At 45.1% G+C, this 23,723-nt stretch overlaps 1 protein-coding gene across 1 annotated transcript in view; it reads right to left on the bottom strand.

Moving 5' to 3' along the window:
* The window catches only part of LOC124616407, a 78,471-nt gene that overhangs the window by 13,442 nt on the left and 41,306 nt on the right, over positions 1-23,723 (bottom strand). Inside the window, exon 3 of the mRNA XM_047144711.1 lies at positions 16,281-16,586. Coding sequence (XP_047000667.1) covers positions 16,281-16,586 — 306 coding nt within the window. The remainder of the gene's footprint in view (positions 1-16,280; positions 16,587-23,723) is intronic.

Genomic DNA, 23,723 nt, shown 5'->3' with positions numbered 1-23,723 from the left:
TGCTCTAAAGAGAACCTAATTGGTATACAGCCTGGACTAGAAGACTTGTTTGTACTGCTTTAAGTTGCTTCATTACTCCGAGGTTGTCACTCGTGTTACTCATGTTGGCAGCTGTTCTTGATTCTAATTCTGGAATATTTATTTCGTCTTCTTTGGTGAAGGAATTACGCAACACCGTGTTTAGTAACTCTGCTTTGGCAACACTGTCTTCCATAGTACCTCCGTTGCTATCGCGCGGAGAAGGCACTGATTGTGTCTCGCCGCTAGCATACTCCACATACAACCTGATTCTCTTAGGATTTTCAGCCAAGTTTCGAGACAATTTTCGTTGTGGTAATATTATAAGCATCTTGCTTTGAAGTCCGTGCTAAATGTCGAGCTTCTGTAAAAATGTGCCAATCTTGGAGAGTTTGCGTCTGTTTAAATTTGGCATGCTTTCTTCGTTGTTTCTTCAACAGTGTTCTGACCCGTTTTATGTACCGTGGGGTATCAGCTCCATCGTTTGTTGATTTATTTGGTGTAAATCTCTCAATTGCTGCCGATACTATTTCTCTGAACTTAAGGCACCTCTAGTCTACACTTACGTTCTTAATTTGGAAGAACTGAAGATTGTCTCTCAGGAAGACGTCAAGTGAATTTTATCTGTTTTTTTTAATATGTATATATTTCGTTCATTTTTGGAGGATTTGGGGATTACAATATTCAATCTCGCTACAACGCCCCTGTGTTCACTAATCCCCGTACGCGTTTTGTTGCTCGTTATTAACTCAGGGATATTTGTTGCTAAGAGGTCAAGTGTGTTTTCACAACCGTTTACTACTGGCGTGGGCTCATGAACGAACTGCTCGAAATAATTTACAGAGAATGCTTTTAGGACAATTTCGGATGATGTTTTATGCGTAGCTCCGGAATTAAAGGTGTATTTTCGCCTAAATAAGTCACCAGCAATTACAACTGTGTGAATCGGGTACGTGTTTCAAATCAAACTCAAATTTTCTTTGAACCTTTCAGCAACTGTATCATCTAAATGGGGAGGTCGGTAAAAGGATCCAATTATTATTTTATCCCAGTTGCCAAGAATGACCTCTGCTCGTACTAACTGAGGAACTATCTACTTCAATTTCGCTACAAGATAAACTATTTCCAACAGCAACACACATGCCACCGCCAATTGTGTTAAGCCTGCCCTTTCGGATACCGTTAGGTTCTTCGCAAAAATTTCGGCTGAACGTATCTCCAGCTTTAACCAGCTTTCAGTGCCTATAAAGATTTCACCACAAATGCTTTCTATTAGCGCTTGGAGCTCTGGTGCTTTCCCAACACTTCTACGACAACTTACAACGGATGGTTCCTCTATCTACATTCTTCCTGTGTTTGGCCTACACCCTTTGTGACTGAATCCGTTTTTTCTGGAGACCCTCTTTCCTAAAAAACCGGTCACTCCACGCCACACAGTCCTTCCTAACCGTGTAGCCGCCATCTGCGCGTCGTGGTGTCCTGACCTACTCAGCGGAACCTGAAACACAATCATCCTATATCGCAGGTCGAGGAATCTGCAGCCTACACAGTCTCAGAACCGTCTGAGCCTCTGATTCAAACCTTCCAGTCGGTCTTTGCAGCATAGTCCTCTCCAAAGTGACACACATCATTGGTACCGACGTGAGCCCTGTGCTCTTCATGTCATCCAGATGGACCCGTTCCCCGTCTGGACTGACTCCACCCGGTATGCACACAAAAAGCACATGGTCTTCTTTCCCTTTCGTGGGAGCCATGTACCTAAGGACCCTCGTAACGCGCCTAACGTTAGAGCTTCCAACTACATCCCACCATCTGTGACTGCCCCGATCTTGCAGGCTGAGAGGTTTCTTCCGAAGCAGGATAGGCAACTGCATTTGGCTGAGCGACAGTGTCAGCCAAAGACAGCACCTGGAAGCTGTTTGTCAGACTAACCGGGGAGGCCTTGCGTTCGGCCCTCTGGGAAGTCTTTCGCCGCCTGCCACGATCCGGGGTGACCTCACACTCGACCACAGATGAGGGTTCAACCACAGTGCAAGCATTAATTATACTAGCTACCGGTGAGGACCGATCGGAGGACTCAGACGTGCTGTACGTCCGTTGGATCCCCACGGCCAGCCCACAACGGTGGTGCCGATCCACTGCAGCTTCAAGCTGTGTAACCGAAGCCATAGCAGTGTGGAGCTGAAAGTGGAGTGTCACCAACTGTGTTCGCATCCACACAGAACAAACACAGTCTCTGTTCATAATAGAGATAGTGGAAAACTAAACTACTGAGATATACGGACTATCAGCATGTGTAGTGGCAATCTTCTGTAGACCCTGATGGAAATTGTGTCTAATTCATTAGATTGATACGGAGAGATTCAAAACCCTAACTACCAAAGCACTCAGGTGAAACCAAATAATTCACCCCGGGCTAGGAATTTGCAGTATGTCACAAAATCGGTTTACTTTCTGACACAAATAAAAATGCGAGAATTGTGCAAGATAACTACTTTCTTTTTAAATCAGGACGTCAATAAAAATGTCAGGGTAATGTTAATCAGAACAGATGAGAAGTTGTGATCCAAACGACAGTAGATTTATTCTTTCTTAACATCACAAGACAAGAAAAAAATAACTAAAGAAACGTCATGCAAACATTTTCATTCACAAACGCTTTCACTGATATGGGGTCTATGGTGGACAAAGTGATCAGTTGCGGATCGACATACGACACTAACCAGAACACTAATCGCTCTATCTGACTTAATACACGTGAATGCGGGGTATGGCACAAATACTACCCCACAATCAAGCATCTATACTCTACTACTCCAAGATATGCGTTCAGCGAATGAAGTCATGGACAGCCGCAATCTGTTATGGAAGTATGCAGTCTCGCAAACGGTTAATTCGTAATGCAGGTACTTCCCTTTGAGCATATGAAACCCCAATGGATTCCAGTGTGCAGGTGGAACCGTTTGATGGTCTGCCAAACCAATTTTACTCTGTGCCACGACTATGCGTGATGGAATATGTCAAATGTTTAGACAGTCGACTCAAGACAAATAAGTACACCCACACATCACTCGTCATGTGCGTGATGCTAGAAGCAGTACCTCTGAAGGTTCAGAAGGTGACTGGCACTGGCGCTAAGTGGCACACAAGCAAAAGACACACCGTATAGGTAGACACCTGTAGTTCTTTACAAGCAAAGTGCCAGTACAAGAGAGATCTTCTCATTCTGTCCTCTTTCCTCCTCATCTCGGTAGCAAAGCACATTTACATCTTAGACTTCCCCCACTTTAGCACAAGCCAATCACGAGCTGGAGCACGGCATTTAAAGCTCGGAGAGCGCCCCTTGCTCTCTTTTGACCAATCAGAGACTTTAAAGTTAATTGGAAGAAAAGGAAAAAAGTTTCAGCTTCCCAGCCTCTTTCCCACGCATTATTTTGTTAACAGCATGAGCAAGATGGAACCACATCCCTCCATAAAAAGCTTATCCCCTCTGTTGCATCCGTTTAGAAGTTTCCAAAGAATGGCCATAAACTCGCTAAAAGACTCATGCTTTCACCACTATGTTTTGTAACAGAGTCTGGACGTCTGGGCGCCATTGACCTATCCCACGGAAATGCGGAAAACGCTCACAGTTGTCTCGTCGGCTTCCTGCCTAACAAGGGCCCATCCTCTGCTTTATTGACGTTCTACAATGCGCTTGGCATTGCAGCGGCGACTTCGCAGCGCTAGTCAGTCTACCTGGACACAGATGCCGACTTATTGGTGCCAACCAACGTGTCTGCACAATCAGGCTGCGGAACTCAGCCGTCTGGAAATGTTTCCACCCAGCTTCCGCAGAAGAAATGCGCTTCCCTCGGCTCACAGTCGCAGTGCGCCTTTACTGCAGTCGTTTAAATCAGCACCCTATTCCTTTGAATACAGGTAAAGCTTACCATTATTCCTCCCTAGAGCATGCAAGCAAGAGCATTAACTACTGCCCTCCATTTCATGTATGATGTCAAATCGTAATAAAGATAGTCTTCCCTATGAACATGAAGTGGTATAACACCAAATCAGAAGTGAGAGTCCCCTGCAATCTTTCAATTGTTGCAATTAAATATTAAATTAACAGGCAGAAACTCAAGAAACTAAACTATCAAAGCACACATACGAAATTATACAATTACCGCCTGGTTAGCAACTCATTAAAGTCAAAAAAATGTTACTTCTCTGTTACTGCGTCTATCTCGGGCAGTCGCTGCTGCCTAGTTCGAAATCTCTGCCTCACCATTATGTAATCCAACAAATCTTCCCGTATCAACCGACCTTTTGCAAGTATACCTCCTCGTGCTGTGATTCGTGAACAGAGTATTCGCTATTACTAGCTGAAATTTATTACAAAAGTCAGTTAGTCTTTCTCCTCTCTCATTCCTCGTCCCAAGCCCATACTCTCCTCTAATCTTATCTTCTGCGCCTTCCCCTACAACTGCATTCCAGTCTTCCATGACTATTAGATTTTCATCTTCCGTTACGCGCTGTATTACCCTTTCAGTACCGTCATGTACTTTCCCTATCTCTTCAACTTCAGCTTGTGACGCTCGGTGTGTATGCCTGAGCTATCGTTTTCAAGGTTGGTTTCCTGTCGATTCCGATAAGAACAATCCTATGACTGAACTGTTCAGTGACGTACTCCCTGCCCTACGTTCCTATTCATAAAGAATCCTGCTCCCCTTTATACCATTCTCTTCTGCTGTTGACATTACCCTATAGTCGTCTGATAACAAATCCTTGTCTTCTTTCCATTACACTTCACTAATGCCCACTATATGTAGATTGACCCTTAATATTTCCCATTTCATATTTACTATTTTCCCTACGTCATTCAAAGTTCTGACATTCTGTGCCCGACTCGTAGAATTTTATCATTTAGTTAGTTATTCAATCTTTTCTCTATTGCCTTCCACAGCCATTTGTGCCGTGAAATAATATTAAAAATTAAGTGGGACACAGAGGATCAAATGAAGAAGTGCTAAAAGCAGTAGGCGAAGACAAATGGCTGTTGAAGGCAATAGACGAGGGATAGATTAGTGACATGTTTGCTACGGCATCCAGGGAGAGCTACGATTCCTCTGGAAAGAAATACTATGCCTGCTCAAAACAGTGAAGCACCAAAATATATGGACGGATGTCAATGTAGCTTGATACACATACACACCATTGGCGGTTATGTAATAGATTATACACTGCTGGAAAAAAAAATTACTGCACATGGAAAGACAACGTCGACTTTGATCTGATGACGGCATATTCCACCTGGAATATAGCAGATGTACTGATAACGGTTTCAACGTCGTCCCACCATGTAGCGTAGTGGCGTAGCTATCAGGGCGCAATGTATGTGTACCCTTTAATACGAAATGCTCAAAGTCAGATTACTCAGTGTGGTGCAAACGTGTGAAACAAGCGGGCAACCATCCAAAAGAGACACAGTAGTGCTTTCTACAGCCAACTGAGTGAGTTTGAAAGAATTCAAAAATTGTAATCTTCTGTGCGTCGGGAGGGTTTTTTGAGAGAATTGCCACACAAGATGGACGTGCTGCGTTAGTTGTTAAACAATGCTGGTATGAGTGGTCACGTGAACATTCTCATACCCACAGACGAGGTTTTGGATGTTCAGTCAGGACAGACACCTTTCAGAATCGTCGTATTGTAAAGTCAGCAGTGGCAGATTGTACAGCTAGCAAGGCGTGGATGATAGCGTGTGTGAGACCAGATGTGTCAACACGAAACTGTTGCGGTTATTAGTAGTGGAACGACAGCCACGCACACTTCTAGCCTGCCTCCACTCAGGCCACGCTACTGACATACGCGACTCGATTGGTGCCGTCGGGGCATTACCTCGAAGATGGAAAGGCGCGCGGTGGTCTTCAGCGTCGAAAGCAGATTCTGCCTGCACCAAAATGATGGTCGTTTGTTTGTACGACGTAGACATGGAGAGCGCTCTCTCGAAGAGTACATTCGTCCAGGACATCCAACCCCAGGCCTTATTGCCGGCGTTACGATAACCTACAACTCTGATTCACCGTTAGTGTTTCTAAAGGGGCGCTAAAGAGCGCTCGGTACGTGCAGAATGTTGATAGGCCCGTTTCTTTTTTGCCGTTATTGCAACAGGACGGTGATATGTCGCTGCAACAGGATAATGCTCGCCCACACACTGCCCATGAAACTCAACGTGCTTTGAAAGACGTGCAGCAATTTTCCTGGTCGGCACGATCTCCGGATCTCTCTCCAATCGAGCACGTTTGGGATGTAATGGGACTGGAAGTAAGTCGTACGACTCGTCAACCAACAACTCTTCCAGAACTGCGTGAAGAGGTCGAGCAGGCGTGGAATAACGTATCCCAGCACAGCATTCGCCATCTGTAAGACCGACTGGATGCCAGAATCAGCGCCTGCATTGCCGCCCATGGAGTCTACTCCACGTACTGATATGGCTGTTTCAGCTTCGGTCAATACCTTGTGCCTTTGAAGAGTTTGTGCTACTGACCTGTAAATGTAACCAATTCCTGTACTCAACATGCACTGTGAAACGTCCCCTTTGAAAAATTATGAATTACTGTGCTGATAAACCTCTACGCTATTTGATTTTCAAACAGCTGAGCAAAACTGAACGTATTCAGACATTACTCTCTTTACTTATTCTGATCAACACTAAACTGACACACAATATTTTTAGCGCAACGCAAACTGACTTTCAAAAATCAATACAAAAGAATGGCCCTGATTAACAATAACCTATACCTTTCATGAATCACTTACCTCACAAAAATCTTCGTTACTCGAACTACTACAATACAGCGAGCGCCAATACTGCCAGCTAAATAAAAGATTCTAACTACTGAAGGCACTAACTACTGATAGGCATAGTCGGCAAATGAAAGATTTTGATAGAGAACAAACAATGTATTTACCTTAATAATGTTCAAAAGTCATTATATATATATATATATATATATATATATATATATATATATATACACTCCTGGAAATGAAAAAAGAACACATTGACACCGGTGTGTCAGACCCACCATTCTTGCTCCGGACACTGCGAGAGGGCTGTACAAGCAATGATCACACGCACGGCACAGCGGACACACCAGGAACCGCGGTGTTGGCCGTCAAATGGCGCTAGCTGCGCAGCATTTGTGCACCGCCGCCGTCAGTGTCAGCCAGTTTGCCGTGGCATACGGAGCTCCATCGCAGTCTTTAACACTGGTAGCATGCCGCGACAGCGTGAACGTAAACCGTATGTGCAGTTGACGGACTTTGAGCGAGGGCGTATAGTGGGCATGCGGGAGGCCGGGTGGACGTACCGCCGAATTGCTCAACACGTGGGGCGTGAGGTCTCCACAGTACATCGATTTGTCGCCAGTGGTCGGCGGAAGGTGCACGTGCCCGTCGACCTGGGACCGGACCGCAGCGACGCACGGATGCACGCCAAGACCGTAGGATCCTACGCAGTGCCGTAGGGGACCGCACCGCCACTTCCCAGCAAATTAGGGACACTGTTGCTCCTGGGGTATCGGCGAGGACCATTCGCAACCGTCTCCATGAAGCTGGGCTACGGTCCCGCACACCGTTAGGCCGTCTTCCGCTCACGCCCCAACATCGTGCAGCCCGCCTCCAGTGGTGTCGCGACAGGCGTGAATGGAGGGACGAATTTAGACGTGTCGTCTTCAGCGATGAGAGTCGCTTCTGCCTTGGTGCCAATGATGGTCGTATGCGTGTTTGGCGCCGTGCAGGTGAGCGCCACAATCAGGACTGCATACGACCGAGGCACGCAGGGCCAACACCCGGCATCATGGTGTGGGGAGCGATCTCCTACACTGGCCGTACACCACAGGTGATCGTCGTGGGGACACTGGATAGTGCACGGTACATCCAAACCGTCATCGAACCCATCGTTCTACCATTCCTAGACCGGCAAGGGAACTTGCTGTTCCAACAGGACAATGCACGTCCGCATGTATCCCGTGCCACCCAACGTGCTCTAGAAGGTGTAAGTCAACTACCCTGGCCAGCAAGATCTCCGGATCTGTCCCCCATTGAGCATGTTTGGGACTGGATGAAGCGTCGTCTCACGCGGTCTGCACGTCCAGCACGAACGCTGGTCCAACTGAGGCGCCAGGTGGAAATGGCATGGCAAGCCGTTCCACAGGACTACATCCAGCATCTCTACGATCGTCTCCATGGGAGAATAGCAGCCTGCATTGCTGCGAAAGGTGGATATACACTGTACTAGTGGCGACATTGTGCATGCTCTGTTGCCTGTGTCTATGTGCCTGTTGTTCTGTCAGTGTGATCATGTGATGTATCTGACCCCAGGAATGTGTCAGTAAAGTTTCCCCTTCCTGGGACAATGAATTCACGGTGTTCTTATTTCAATTTCCAGGAGTATATATATATATATATATATATATATATATATATATATATATATATATCAGTTCATAATATCCAGTATTACAAATTTACTCTTTCTGGCGGACACACGTCCAGATTGTCCGCTCTTAAAATTCTGCCAGCTCTCTCCCCACATCCACCACTGTTGGCGGCTCACCTCCAACTGCGCAACGCTACGCGCTGTTCACATCCAACTGCCCAACACTACAATAGAGAATATTTCAACAATGCCAACCAGCTACAGACTGCACACAGCACAGTGATTTTCATACAGAGCGCTACGTGACGTTACTGACATAGAAACCTAAACAGCCTACTTACATATAAACAGCCTACTTACAACTGTTGCAACAATATATTTGAGTGAATTGGAAACATCTAAAAGAATGTAATATTTCTTCCGGCATTGTAGTTCTAGTTCTCTGTGGCAATCAGAATGGCTATCAGAGAGCATTAGCAATGTTCTGTTTAATGCTGTGAAACTTGGAAATTTGCGGTCAGGTCTTATGGGACCAAACCTCTGAGGTCATCGGTCCCTAAGCTTACGTACTACTTAAACTGACTTACGCTAAGGACAACACACAGACCCATGCCCGAGGGAGGACTCGGGCTGTGAGCGGCGCCGTACGGTAGATGGTATAAGGGCCGTGAACAGCGTAATATACAGTCTGATCACTGTAAACTATCGTTGCTACCTCTGGATCACGGGGCCCTCGGGTTCGATTCTCGGCCGTGTTGGGGCATTTCTCTGTCCGGAGACTGGGGTGTTTGTGTTTTCTGCATCATTTCATCATCATCATCATCATCATTCGTGACAGTGGCTAAATTGGACTGTGAAAAATAACTGAACTGTGAAAAATTTGGGACTTTGTACGGGCGCTGATGAGCGCGTATTTGAGCGCCCCACAAACCAAACATCATCCACTCTGATCACTGTGAAGGACACAGAGATGCCACCTACTCATATAAGACAGCGGCATCAGGAACTAAGAGAAACATGAACAGCTGATGACTGGCGTCGCACTGTGTTTGTTGATATATCTCAGTTCTGCTCTATTCCAGATGACCATCATTGTTGAGTATAACGGCGACATGGGTAGAGGTTCCATTCATACAATGCTTCACGGTGTTGGAAACCATTATGTGCTGGTAGTGTGTGAGGAAACTATAACAGCACAAGAAAACGTCACGCACAACCGGCGTCTCCATGTGTTACTTCTCATGCGATAGCATCGTGGTTCCATTTATCATGGGGAAAGTTCTCGTCAGACATGGCAGTGGTCTGTGTAAAGACATGGCAGTGGTCTGTGTAAACCACCTGTGAAAAATAAATATCGTGTGACTAGGGCCTCCCGTGGGTAATTGACGGAAAGTCATCGAGTAAAACAGAAGTGATTTCTGGCGTTGCCAAGGTAGTGTTATAGGCCCTTTGTTGTTTCTTATCTATATAAACGATTTGGAGACAATCTGAGAAGCCGCCTTAGATTCTTTCCAGATGACGCTGTCGTTTAGCGACTAATAAAGTAATCAGAAAAACAAAACAAATTGCAAATTGATATAGAAAAGAATCTGAATGGTGCGAAAATTGGCAGTTGACCCTAAATAACGAAAAGCGTGTGGTCATCCACATGAGCGCCAAAAGGAATTCCTTACACTTCGGTTACACAATAAATCAGTCTAATCTAAAAGCCGTAAATTCAACTAAATACCTAGGTATTACAATTACGAACAACTTAAATTGAAAGGAACACATAGAAAATGTTGTGGGGAAGGCTAACCAAAGATTGCGTTTTATTGGCAGGACACTTAGAAAATGTAACAGATCTACTAAGGAGATTGCCTACACTACGCTTGTCCGTATTCTTTTAGAATACTGCTGTGCGGTGTGGGATCCTTACCAGCTAGGACTGACGGAGTACATCGAAAAAGTTCAAAGGAAGGCAGAACGTTTTGTATTCTCGCTAAATATAGGAAGGAGTGTCACAGAAATGATACAGGATTTGGCTGGACATCATTAAAAGAAAGGCGTTTTTCGATGCGACGGAAACTTCTCACGAAATTGCAGTCACCAACGTTTTCCTCCGAATGCGAAAATATTTTGTGGACACCGACCGTCAGAGGGAGGAACGATCACCACGATAAAATAAGGGAAATGAGAGCTCGATATAGGTGTCTGTTCGTTCCTCGCGCCTCACGAGATTGGAATAATTAGAGAACTGTGAAGGTGGTTCGGTGAACCCTCTGCCAGGCATTTAAATGTGATTGGCAGAGTATCGATGTAGATGTAGACCGTTCGCCGGGTGCAAGTCTTTCGATTTGACGCCTCTTCGGCGACTTGCTTGTGGATGGGGACGATGATGATTAGGACAACACAACACCCAGTCCCTGAGAGGAGAAAAACCTCCGACCCAGCCGGGAATCGAACCCGGGCCCTTAGAACTGATATTCTGTTGCTCTGACCACACAGCTACCAGCTGTGTGATGTGTTGAGTTACTACAGTGGCCAGTAAGGTACCCAAAACTGACCACAAAAGAACATGTGTTGGATCATCTCGGACTTAAACTCCGTCTCCGTACCAGTATCCAGAATATAAAGGACCTGTGAGCCGGTTTGCCTCAGAAGAGCATGAAGCGGCCTTATTACACCAATCCGAACAGAATCAGTGCATGCATCAAGGCAAGAGGGGTTGCAACTTAATACTGATAAGTGGGCTCATACTGCCAAGTTATTTGTACATTTAACGTGCTTTTGTTACCACTGAAACAGCACACCCTTCCGATTCGTGTAGTTTCATTTCGTTTCCTCTTCTCAAGGTTGGTACTTAATGTTTTTTGTGAGGCAATGTATTACAGACAGACCAAGATGAGAATATGTAAAACGTGTCATAGAAGGCCATGGCGAAAAAGAGATATGCAGAGAAAAAAAATTCGTGTCAGGTAAAAACAGAAGAAAGGAGAGCATCAAATCTGCCAAGAGACTGAAGAATTATTGAAAACCACAGTTAACTTTCTTCGTTACTGGACTCCTTTGGGTGTGAGTACGTGGCAGGGAGATGGTGCAGTTTTAGAAGAAAAAGTACACAAGTGTGGAATAAGCATCACTGATCGGAGTAGGGCCCAGCGCCTCAGCCTTCAGCGATGCCAGGAAGCAGGAAGGATGTAGCGGCCAGGTGCCCCCCCCCCCCCCTCCGTCCCAGAACTCCACGGAGCTCCGGAATGATTTGTTGTTAATTAGTCCCGCAGCCGTGACGGCCCGTCTCCAGGGCGTACAACCAACTGTGCGCAGCGCTGCAGCTACGCAGCTCGCCAGCAGTAGTGGTCGTGGTCTGCCCTGCACGCATGGAGCCGCAGGTCTTAATTAGGTACACATTTCTCTCGTAAGTTGTCAAACGACGTTTGCACACTTAATATATACATACATTGCGTGTCTCTCCTAACAGTCTTCAGGTGTATTTCCTCTGGAGTTTCGGCAGATACTTGAACCTTTGTTTTTGCATTGCGCAGCTGGAGTGAGCCCAAAAACTACCGCTTTTCACATCTTCTGTACGACACCCACTGACAACAGAAACTGACGGTTTCCCACAGCAAACAAAATTATTTTTGAAACGGAATTTTACGTTTCCATTCGATAGGGTGTGCTTAAGTTAATCTAATCTGATATTCGTTTCACCAATATAAATTAACAGGGTCACGAAAACACTAAGAATAAATAGCAATCGAGCAGCAACTCAGTAGCACTCCATGTTTCGCGCTCGACAACGACAATTCGCAGTGCGATGAACAACAGAACAAAATAGTTCAAATGGCTCTGAGCACTAAACATCTGAGGTCATCAGTCCCTTAGAACTACTTAAACCTAACTAACCTAAGGACATCACACACATCCATGCCCGAAGCAGGATTCGAACCTGCGACCGTAGCGGTCGTGCGGTTCAAGACTGAAGCGCCCAAAAGCGCTTGGCCAATGCAGCCGCCAACAACAGAACAGAACGACCGTGAAATGTGTGGGAATCTAGGCCCCAAGGGCGGCGCGGTTCTATTTACGCCCTTTATGCAGCTCCTAAGTCTTTTCCGTGTCGATTCTGAGAGGCAGTGTGTTTGAAATGTTTTCCTGCGTCACCCATAATAAAACCGCGTGATATGAAACGCTAAAAGTCGTGGTTCTGACCACCATGCAGAGACGTCAAAGGAAGGGGAGGAATGTGTGTACGAGGTGTTGTAACGACCTTTCCGATGTGTGACACGTTCACGGTGGCTTTTGGCACCATTGTCGTGCAATATAGTGCATAAAATTCCGGGCGCTGGCACCTTTCTGTATGCGTACACCTTCGTTTTGAAGCGTCACAGGGGCGAGGGTGACGTGGGAGAGCGTTAGAGAGGAAGGTTCTCGGGAGCTAAGAGCCAAATTTCAAGCTCGGGTGTCGCAATTGGAGATTATTACGGGGCTTCGAAAAGGTGATCTCTTAAATGTGTTGCGCAGTGTATTTGCTGCATGTATTCAAATCTCTCTCTTCCCCTTCAGTCTTTACTCTCTGCCCTTCAATATCATGGTGATTATTCCCTGATGCCTTAACAGATGGTCTATACTACTGGCCATTAAAATTGCTACACCAAGAAGAAATGCAGATGACAAACGGGCATTCATTAGACATATTATACTAGAACTGACATGTGATTACATTTTCACGCAATTTGGGTACATTGATCCTGAGAAATCAGTACCCAGAACAACTACCTCTGGCCGTAATAACTTCCTTGATACGCCTGGGCATTGAGTCAAACAGCGCATGGATGGCGTGTACAGGTACACCTGCCCATGCAGCTTCAACACGATGCCACAGTTCATCAAGAGTAGTGACTGGCATATTTTGACGAGCCAGTTGCTCGCCCACCATTGCCCAGACGTTTTCAATTGGTGAGAGATCTGGAGAATATGCTGGTCAGTGCAGCAGTCGAACATTTTCTGTATCCAGAAAGGCCCGTACAGGACCTGCAACATGCGGTCGTGCATTATCCTGCTGAAAGTAGCGTTTCGCAGGGATCGAATGAAGGGTAGATCCACGGATCGTAACACATCTGAAGTGTAACGTCCACTGTTCAAAGTGTCGTCAATGCGAACAAGAGGCGACCGAGACGTGTAACCAATGGCACCCCATACCACCACGCCGGGTGATAAGCCAGTATGGCGGTGACGAATACACGCTTCCAACGTACGTTCGCCACGATGTCACCAAACACGGATGCGACCATCATGATGCTGTAAACAGAACATTGTTTCATCTGAAAAAAATGACGTTTTGGCATTCGTGCACCCAGGTTCGTCGTTGATTACACCATCGCAGGCGCTCCTGTCTGTGATGCAGCGTCAAGGGTAATTGCAGCCATGGTCACCGAGCTGATAGTCCAAGCTGCGGCAAACGTCGTCGAACTCTTCGTGCAGATGGTTGTTGTCTTGCAAATGTCCCCATGTGTTGACTCAGGGATCGAGACGTGGCTGCACGATCCGTTACAGCCATGCAGATAAGATGCCTGTCATCTCGACTGCTAGTGATACGTGGCCGTTGGGATCCAGCAGGGCGTTCCGTATTACCCTCCTGAACCCACCGATTCCATATTCTGCTAACAGTCATTGGATCTCGACCAAAGCGAGCAGCAATGCCGCGATACGATAAACCGCAATCGCGTTGGGCTACAATCCGACCTTTATCAAAGTCGGAACCGTGATGGTATGCATTCCTCCTCCTTACACGAGGCATCACAACAACGTTTCACCAGGCAACGCCGGTCAACTGCTGTTTTTGTATGAGAAATCGATTGGAAACTTTCCTCATGTCAGCACGTTGTAGGTGTCGCCACCGGCGCTAAACTTGTGTGAATGGTCTGAAAAGCTAATCATTTGCATATCACAGCATCTTCTTCCTGTCGCTTAAATTTCGCGCCTGCAGCACGTCATCTTCGTGGTGTAGCAATTTTAATGGCCAGTAGTGTATTATCCTATCCCTTCTACTTGTCAGCGTTTCCCATATCTTCCCTAGTTCGCCGATTCTGCAGGGAATCTCCTAATTGCTTTCCAGTGCCCCTGATTTTCAATATCAACATTACAGAACGTGACGAAAATTATAGAACGCAGGAATGTACGTCATTTCTACGTTTGGCAATATGTTAACAAGACGAAGAACAGTGCCAGACGAAAGTGGCATACTCCATTATATTGCCTTGTTAACATATTGCGTAATGTGTATCTTGATACAAAATAATTGGTCACCTGAAGATGGTCGCAGCGGATGAAACAAATTGTGAGTTAAGAAGCACACCTACAGGGATTGGACAAAAATATGGAATCACTGCGAGTAATGAATGTTTGAACATAAATACAGATGCTAGCCAAGCCTGCAGATTATGCTGTCGTATTTGACCACCAATGGCACCTTCACAATGTTTTCAATACTTGCAATCAGTCTTGGCCAGAAAAGTGTCCTATGTAGTTTTGAGTCTATTACATCGGAGCTAAGTGAATCCGAACGCTTGCAGTTTGTTCGTGCTGGTGTGGTGGGTGCTTCAGTAGCGGATGTGTTTGGTGTTATTTTTTTTAAATTTTTTATACCAAGTAAAAGGGGAAAGCATCATCCGTTAACACCGAGCGCGGACGAAAGTGTGTGTAGAGTCATCCTGACCGGGGGTTGTAACGAAAAATAAGAGGACGCAGCTGAAATCGTCACTGCGAAACTAAATGTTGTACTCGAGACCCCTGTCAGCACCAAAATAACACGAAGGGAGAATCATAAGTATGGAACTCCGGGGAGAACTGGAAATGCCAAACCATAAATCAGTGATGTAACTATCCATGAGAATACTATGTCATGCTGAAGCCATAAAACCTGGACTATGGAGCAATGGAAGAATGTCTTTTGCTCGTTTGCTCGGATGAGTTTTATTTCACACAAATTTCTGAACGATTTTGCGTCCCAAGGGTGGAACGTGAAAAGGGGGGGGGGGGGGGGAAGAGGCGTAGAGAGCTTCAGAGGTAATTTGGACACCCATATCATGGTATTCCGTGTGCGCCAGAGTTACTTTTAAGTCGCATTACTGTTAAGGACTATCTGACCATTTTGACTTAAGAGGTCAATCTTATAGTATAACGTTTGTTCCCCAATGATGATGCTATGTTCAAAGATAACACTGACGCAGTTCACACAGCCTGTGTCGTCTAGGACTGGTCTTCTGAGCTACAGAATTGATTGTCGCACCTGCCGCGGCCACCAGTCACCAGATATGAATTTGAGTGTCATTGCAGTCCACTTAGAAGTCAAGCTAGCGTGATCGCTATCCAGCTATATTGTCCGCCTCGATAGCTGAGTGGTCAGCGTGACAGAGTGCCGTCATACGGGCCCGGGTTCGACTCCCGTCTGGGTCGGGGATTTTCTCCGCTTAGGTCGCCCAATGTGGCGTCGAATGTAGTAAGACCTGCACCAAGGCGGCCGGACTTGCCCCGTAAGAGGCCTCCCAGCCAATGACGCCAAATGCTCATTTTTTTCTATTATCTTTACCAGAACTTGCCTTGTTTTTCAGAAGAAATGGTGTAATATCAACTCGAAAATCGTAGAGAAGCTTAATTCATAATCTTTATTTATCCGTTGCTACAGTTTTCCTACACCTTATTATGTGTTGTGGTGTTTCCATATTCTTTTCCACTCATTATAGAGTAACAACTATAGCGGTGCTCTTAAGATTCGTACTAATAAGCTGTGTAAGCATAAAATAATCGAGTTGATACCTTGTGTATAGCATGTCAGTGCCACACTGTAAAGCAGTACACCCACCTCATAGGCTGGAGGAACGTATCTGACGAGCTGAAAGTCGATCAGCCGCACCTCTGAGGGCCTTCCCTCACCGTCGTAGGAAAACATGAGGTTCTTCACCCAGACGTCGCCCTCCGTCAAAACGTTCCGGTACTTCGTGGATGGTTGAATAGCATCCAGCAGCTTCCAGCACGTGTCCTCAATTCGTGCCTTGTCTGCGCCCGGTCGTATCAACTCAGCTAAGCTGCAGATTCCTTTCACGCTTGTGCGGAACCACCCGGTGGCCAAGTTCTCCTCTTCGCCAGTGAGAAGGTTCTCCTTACATATCTGGAAGACCAAGTGAATGACCTAAGTAAAGAAGAAGGCAAAAAGGTTGTGATGGCCACACGTTACACGTGCTGAGTGTGGACCAGGGGACAATTATACGCAAGGATACACTTTCATATGCACGGAAGGTATACAAAACTTTCACTACTTTTCATCATTCTCTTTTTCGTCTCTGTTCATCTCTTGCTTGCAGTGTGTTGTCATTGCAACCATTACCTCTACCCCTGGCTATGGCAGACCACCTTATTACCCCATTTTCTCTCTCTCTCTCTCTCTCTCTCTCTCTCTCTTTCACACACACACAGACACACACACACACACACACAAGTTTTACTAAGGCCTAAGAGATTATTATTTTAATTATAATTTTGAAGGTTATTACTTTCATTAACTTAAGTCCTTAGGATATTAAAATTAAAGCTGATGTTGATATAAATCCTATTGTTGAGATTATTACAGTTACAGGAAGAATAATTCTTGATTTTTGTGACTTCATTTTCATTGTTTACGAATTTTCGGTATATGATATAATTAGAGCTTAAAATCTAATTCGTATATGATAATAAAGTGAAATTGTGGTTAGTTCAACTATAATTGTTATAATATTTCTTATGTTGTTTTCTATAAGTGATTGGATAACAATATATTTTGGTAGGAACCGAAGAAATGGTGGTAAACCTCCTAGGGACAAGAGTCATAAGAATATTACAAATTTAAATTGGTTTATAAAGAACAAATTTATTTCTTTGGATAGTAAAACTATAATTAGTAAAGAATAAGTAATAAAATATAGTTCTCACATGTTTTCTCTAACGGTTGGTGGTCTGATTATTCAGCCTAAATGTCTAATTGAGGAGTATGTTATAATTTGTCGTAGCGATGTTTAATTTCAACCTCCTGTGGCCCCTATGATAATACTTAAAATAATAATGGCACAAATAAATGTTCTTAGTCGAATAAAATATATTACTATTATTGGGGCAATTTTTGTCATGTTATTAATATTAAGCAGTTATTTAACTTGAAGCACCTGTGACTTCACAAAGACACACACACACACACACACACACACACACACATTTATATATATATATATATATATATATATATATATATATATACACTCCTGGAAATTGAAATAAGAACACCGTGAATTCATTGTCCCAGGAAGGGGAAACTTTATTGACACATTCCTGGGGTCAGATACATCACATGATCACACTGACAGAACCACAGGCACATAGACACAGGCAACAGAGCATGCACAATGTCGGCACTAGTACAGTGTATATCCACCTTTCGCAGCAATGCAGGCTGCTATTCTCCCATGGAGACGATCGTAGAGATGCTGGATGTAGTCCTGTGGAATGGCTTGCCATGCCATTTTCACCTGGCGCCTCAGTTGGACCAGCGTTCGTGCTGGACGTGCAGACCGCGTGAGACGACGCTTCATCCAGTCCCAAACATGCTCAATGGGGGACAGATCAGGAGATCTTGCTGGCCAGGGTAGTTGACTTACACCTTCTAGAGCACGTTGGGTGGCACGGGATACATGCGGACGTGCATTGTCCTGTTGGAACAGCAAGTTCCCTTGCCGGTGTAGGAATGGTAGAACGATGGGTTCGATGACGGTTTGGATGTACCGTGCACTATTCAGTGTCCCCTCGACGATCACCAGTGGTGTACGGCCAGTGTAGGAGATCGCTCCCCACACCATGATGCCGGGTGTTGGCCCTGTGTGCCTCGGTCGTATGCAGTCCTGATTGTGGCGCTCACCTGCACGGCGCCAAACACGCATACGACCATCATTGGCACCACGGCAGAAGCGACTCTCATCGCTGAAGACGACACGTCTCCATTCGTCCCTCCATTCACGCCTGTCGCGACACCACTGGAGGCGGGCTGCACGATGTTGGGGCGTGAGCGGAAGACGGCCTAACGGTGTGCAGGACCGTAGCCCAGCTTCATGGAGACGGTTGCGAATGGTCCTCGCCGATACCCCAGGAGCAACAGTGTCCCTAATTTGCTGGGAAGTGGCGGTGCGGTCCCCTACGGCACTGCGTAGGATCCTACGGTGTTGGCGTGCATCCGTGCGTCGCTGCGGTCCGGTCCCAGGTCGACGGGCACGTGCACCTACCGCCGACCACTGGCGACAACATCGATGTACTGTGGAGACCTCACGCCCCACGTGTTGAGCAATTCGGCGGTACGTCCACCCGGCCTCCCGCATGCCCACTATACGCCCTGGCTCAAAGTCCGTCAACTGCACATACGGTTCACGTCCACGCTGTCGCGGCATGCTACCAGTGTTAAAGACTGCGATGGAGCTCCGTATGCCACGGCAAACTGGCTGACACTGACGGCGGCGGTGCACAAATGCTGCGCAGCTAGCGCCATTCGACGGCCAACACCGCGGTTCCTGGAGTGTCCGCTGTGCCGTGCGTGTGATCATTGCTTGTACAGCCCTCTCGCAGTGTCCGGAGCAAGTATGGTGGGTCTGACACACCGGTGTCAATGTGTTCTTTTTTCCATTTCCAGGAGTGTATATATGAAAGAGAGAGAGAGAAAGAGAGAGAGAGAGAGAGATGCTTATATAAAAGGACATACACCACTGTTTGATAATGGAACCGGAACGAAGTAATAGCTGTAGCAAGAACTGTTTGGAATGTGACAACAAACGGAAGGAATATATGGTGCTAAACAATAGAAAGAAGGTGGATTTGAGACAGGGCCAGCGGAGATAACTGCTGCAAAGAAAGCTGTTTAATATACACTGTGGGTCAGACCTATTCTTTCGACTTTTGCAGAAGAATGGAGTAGTATCGTAATTTGACATCAATTTTCAGATAGTCTTAAAACGCTAGTAACTCTCTTTTTATTCTTATAGAGCTTAAACAATAGTAGAAAAATAAACACTCGTTGCTTCTACGAAAATTTACCCGTATCTCGATATATTAATACATTTAAATATTAGGTTGGTGCATAAGTTCGTAGCGTTTCTCCATAAGTGTAATAAACACAACATATACACATTACAGAGACTTCCGTAATCTGTAATATATTCTCCTTCAGTACTTACAATAGTCTCCCAAAGCTGAGGTAACTTGTTTCCGTGACTGTAGAAATTACGTGGTCTTGAGGCTAAGAACTCGTCGTGCCAAGTTCTGACGCATTTTCATCCGGAAAGGTAATTCCTTGGAAGTTGTCCGAGAGAGAGCGGAAGATGTGAAAATCTGAGTGCGGAAGAGCAGGTGAATAAGATGCATCACTTGGCGCAGTCTTTCTGTTCGTTGTTCTGGGATTGCGTCTGCAACTCGTCTCATCAGTTGTTGACAATAAGTGTCAGCAGTGATGCTATCACCTCAGGGAAGCAATTCGTAGTATACTGCACCGCCGCTGTTCCACCAGATGCGTTACATTATCTTTTGTGGATGAGCGCAGATCTTCATATGGGGTTTTTCTGCTTTCAGAATGAGATTTTCACTCTGCAGCGGAGTGTGCGCTGATATGAAACTTCCTGGCAGATTAAAACTGTGTGCCCGACCGAGACTCGAACTCGGGACCTTTGCCTTTCGCGGGCAAGTGCTCTACCAACTGAGCTACCGAAGCACGACTCACGGCCGGTACTCACAGCTTTACTTCTGCCAGTATCTCGTCTCCTACCTTCCAAACTTTACAGAAGCTCTCCTGCGAACCTTGCAGAACTAGTACTCCTGAAAGACAGGATATAGCGGAGACATGGCTTAGCCACAGCCTGGGGGATGTTTCCAGAATGAGATTTTCACTCTGCAGCGGAGTGTGCGCTGATATGAAACTTCGTGCTTCGGTAACTCAGATGGTAGAGCACTTGCCCGCGAAAGGCAAAGGTCCCGAGTTCGAGTCTCGGTCGGGCGCACAGTTTTAATCTGCCAGGAAGTTTCATATCAGCGCACACATTCTCCAGATCTCTCACCAACTGAAAATGTTGGGTCAATGGTGACCGAGCAACTGGCTCGTCACAATACGCCAGTGACTACTCTTGATGGACTGTGGTATTGTGTTGAAGCTGCATGGGTAGCTGTATCTGTTCACGCCATCGAAGCTCTGTTTGACACTATGTCCAGGCGTATCATGGCCGTTATTACGGCCAGAGGTGGTTGTCCTGGGTACTGATTTCTCAGGATCTATGCACCCAAATTGCGTGAAAATGCAATCAAATGTCAGTTCTAGTATAATATATTCGTCCAATGAGTATCCTTTCATCATTTGCATTTCTACTTGGTGTAGCAATTTTAATGGCCAGTAGTGTACATTTATTGTACCATGTGTCCGATGGCTAAGAAAAACTTTATTATAAGAGAGATAAAAGAAATATTTTTGTACAAATTATAATGAAATTTTACTGAAAAAAGGCTACACAAAATGTTTGCTTTACTTCGGGAATATTGCGTGACACCAAATGTCGTCAAAAGCTGCAACCACAACAGTTGTGCAGTATGACAAGGGACATAAAGTCAAAATCTAAAATAATAAATACATTACTATATATGTCCAGCAATCGTTCCAGAGTAGGTGTAGTACAATCTGTGCCAAATGCTTTCAGTCTGTGTTTTATAAAATATTTTTTTTATTTTTTTAGATATGTTACGGTGGATAAGTTCCAAAACGCGTCATTTGAACAATAAAGCCCTTCCTTGCCTGATAACTGACTTTTACCTTTGCGACTCAGCCAGACTGAATGCGTAACTCTTGATTATCATAACAGTAGCCGCCTGCCTCCAGCATGCCTTATGCCACATTTATATTATTTAAGAATACTAATAAGGTGAAAGGGTATTTTTTGTTTCGATATTACAAACTACGCAAAACTTTCACAGATAACCTCATTGTCATGTCTATGGTTCAAATGGCTCTGAGCACTATGGGACTTAACTTCTGAGCTCCGCGATGTATGAGCATTTAGGTCCCAAGAAACGCGTTTTTTTACTTCGCAGCGATAGACGCTATTGATGGGATGAGAAGGATCGCCTAGTATACTTCATGCGTATGCCTGCTGGCTTCATTCAACCTGTTGAAGAGGCTCTTGCGGTTGGCATTAAGGGTAGAGGATAGTGCGATAAGCAGGCAATGGCGCACGTTAGAACAAACGATAACTGTCGTCTGGGCGCTGTCCTCATACTTAAGTCATTCCAGCGAATGGCAGAGAAGTTTTGAAAACTACCTTTCAACGAAGCTCACGTTGTCCCGGAAACCGATCTTAGCTGTGGTTACCGATAAATCCCGTTTCTACTTGTGAGTATTCAGCGCCACCATTCAATCTAAAATTCTTGATGTTCGTAAGCTCAGAGATACAAAATGGGTTTCAGAACGGCGTGACAAAAGTCCTATCACCTGATATCGTATTTATTTCATTACTTAACGTCAAATGAAACTAAGACTCTACCTACATTCACTCTCGGAATCAAAGTCTTGCTATACCCGAACCAATGATTTAGTAGCCATTGTGAATGTTGTAACGTGATTCGAATCAAGCTTCTATGACCCCTGTTATTCATACCTTAAGACTGCTATGATTCTAGATAACATAAATTCTTATGGTCTCAGTTCTGGAACGTTACGTTGTGGATTTCGACTACAGTGCCGAAGATTATTTTCATGTCTTGTACTATTTCTGTTTGAAGTCGCTGCCTTATTAAAAGCCTTCCTTTAAAATCTGATTTGTTTTCTCCATTGTAATATCTAGTACTAAACAACTTTCTGATGGGCTGTCTGTACGACACGTTGGCGCTTTCATTTGCGAAATGAAATGAACGATGGATGTTACATACTATTTCTGTTTAAAGTCGCTGCCTTATTAAAAGCCTTCCTTTAAAATCTGAGTTGTTTTCTCCATTGTAATATCTAGTACTAAACAACTTTCTGATGGACTGTCTGTACGACACGTTGGCGCTTTCATTTGCGAAATGAAATGAACGATGGATGTTACAGTTCATATGCCGTTCAGTTGACAGCTGGCTCCTATGCAGTGATCAACTTAAATCCACCATCCCTGTTAAAGCAGAAATGCAGTCCACCAGCTTTCGGTGGTCCCTGTAATATTTTAGCCGTCGAAATATTGCTGTCTGGCTAGGATTTCCCTGTTACTGACGTCTATACGCTGTACGCTCTCTTCTTTGTGTTGCATCCCAGCTAATTTTGGGGAGTGCTCCAAACGCGCATGCGCATATGTTCGTTTGCTCCTTCCTCTATTACTCCATCGATCTATTTCTCGTTTTCTTCTTTAGTATCGACTCTCTAGAGTTCACTACGACACCTTTCTAATATAATGAGTGAGAAAGCTATCAACCGATTGTTGTTCAAGTCGCCATCGGAAAGTTTAATATTTTCAGGGAAAAGGCTGTAAGATTATTTCTCTGGCGTACTGCTGGATGAAACAACCTAACGAAATTCGATGCTATGAAAACAGTTGCTCATTTCTACTCAAGATTTCACAATATACACGGAAGAACAAATTACGTTCACTGTGTATACTTCCTATGCTTCTGATCCTAATGCACGAAGAAATTGGTTAAGACTTGTTAAAAAGTGATAGTAAATATTTCATCGTATTCTGAATACAAAAGACAGTTAACCTTCTCTTGTATCGGAACAGTAATCTGCTTTTATTTGGCACTAGTTAAGCGGCACTACTCTTAAATGATGACATCAGGATCAAGCTGCTGTCGGTCCTAGAAAGGGGCAATATAACATTCTACATCTACATCTACACCCATACTCCGCAAGCCACCTGACGGTGTGTGGCGGAGGGCACCTTGAGTACCACTATCGGTTCTCCCTTCTATTCCAGTCTCGTATTGTTTGTGGAAAGAAGGATTGTCGGTATGCTTCTGTGTGGGCTCAAATCTCTCTGATTTTATCGTCATGGTCTCTTCGTGAGATATACGTAGGAAGGAGCAATATACTGCTTGACTCTTCCGTGAAGGTATGTTCTAGAAACTTTAACAAAAGCCCGTACCTTGCTACTGAGCGTCTTTCCTGCAGAGTCTTCCACTGGAGTTTATCTATCATCTCCGTAACGCTTTCGCGATTACTAAATGATCCTATAACGAAGGGCGCTGCTCTCCGTTGGGTCTTCTCTATCTCTTCTATCAACCCTAT

Source organism: Schistocerca americana, chromosome 5 (genome assembly GCF_021461395.2).
Source record: "Schistocerca americana isolate TAMUIC-IGC-003095 chromosome 5, iqSchAmer2.1, whole genome shotgun sequence".
Lineage (NCBI taxonomy): Eukaryota > Metazoa > Arthropoda > Insecta > Orthoptera > Acrididae > Schistocerca > Schistocerca americana.
The sequence above is the reverse complement of the archived record's forward strand: the minus strand, read 5'-3'. Positions and strand labels throughout refer to the sequence as shown.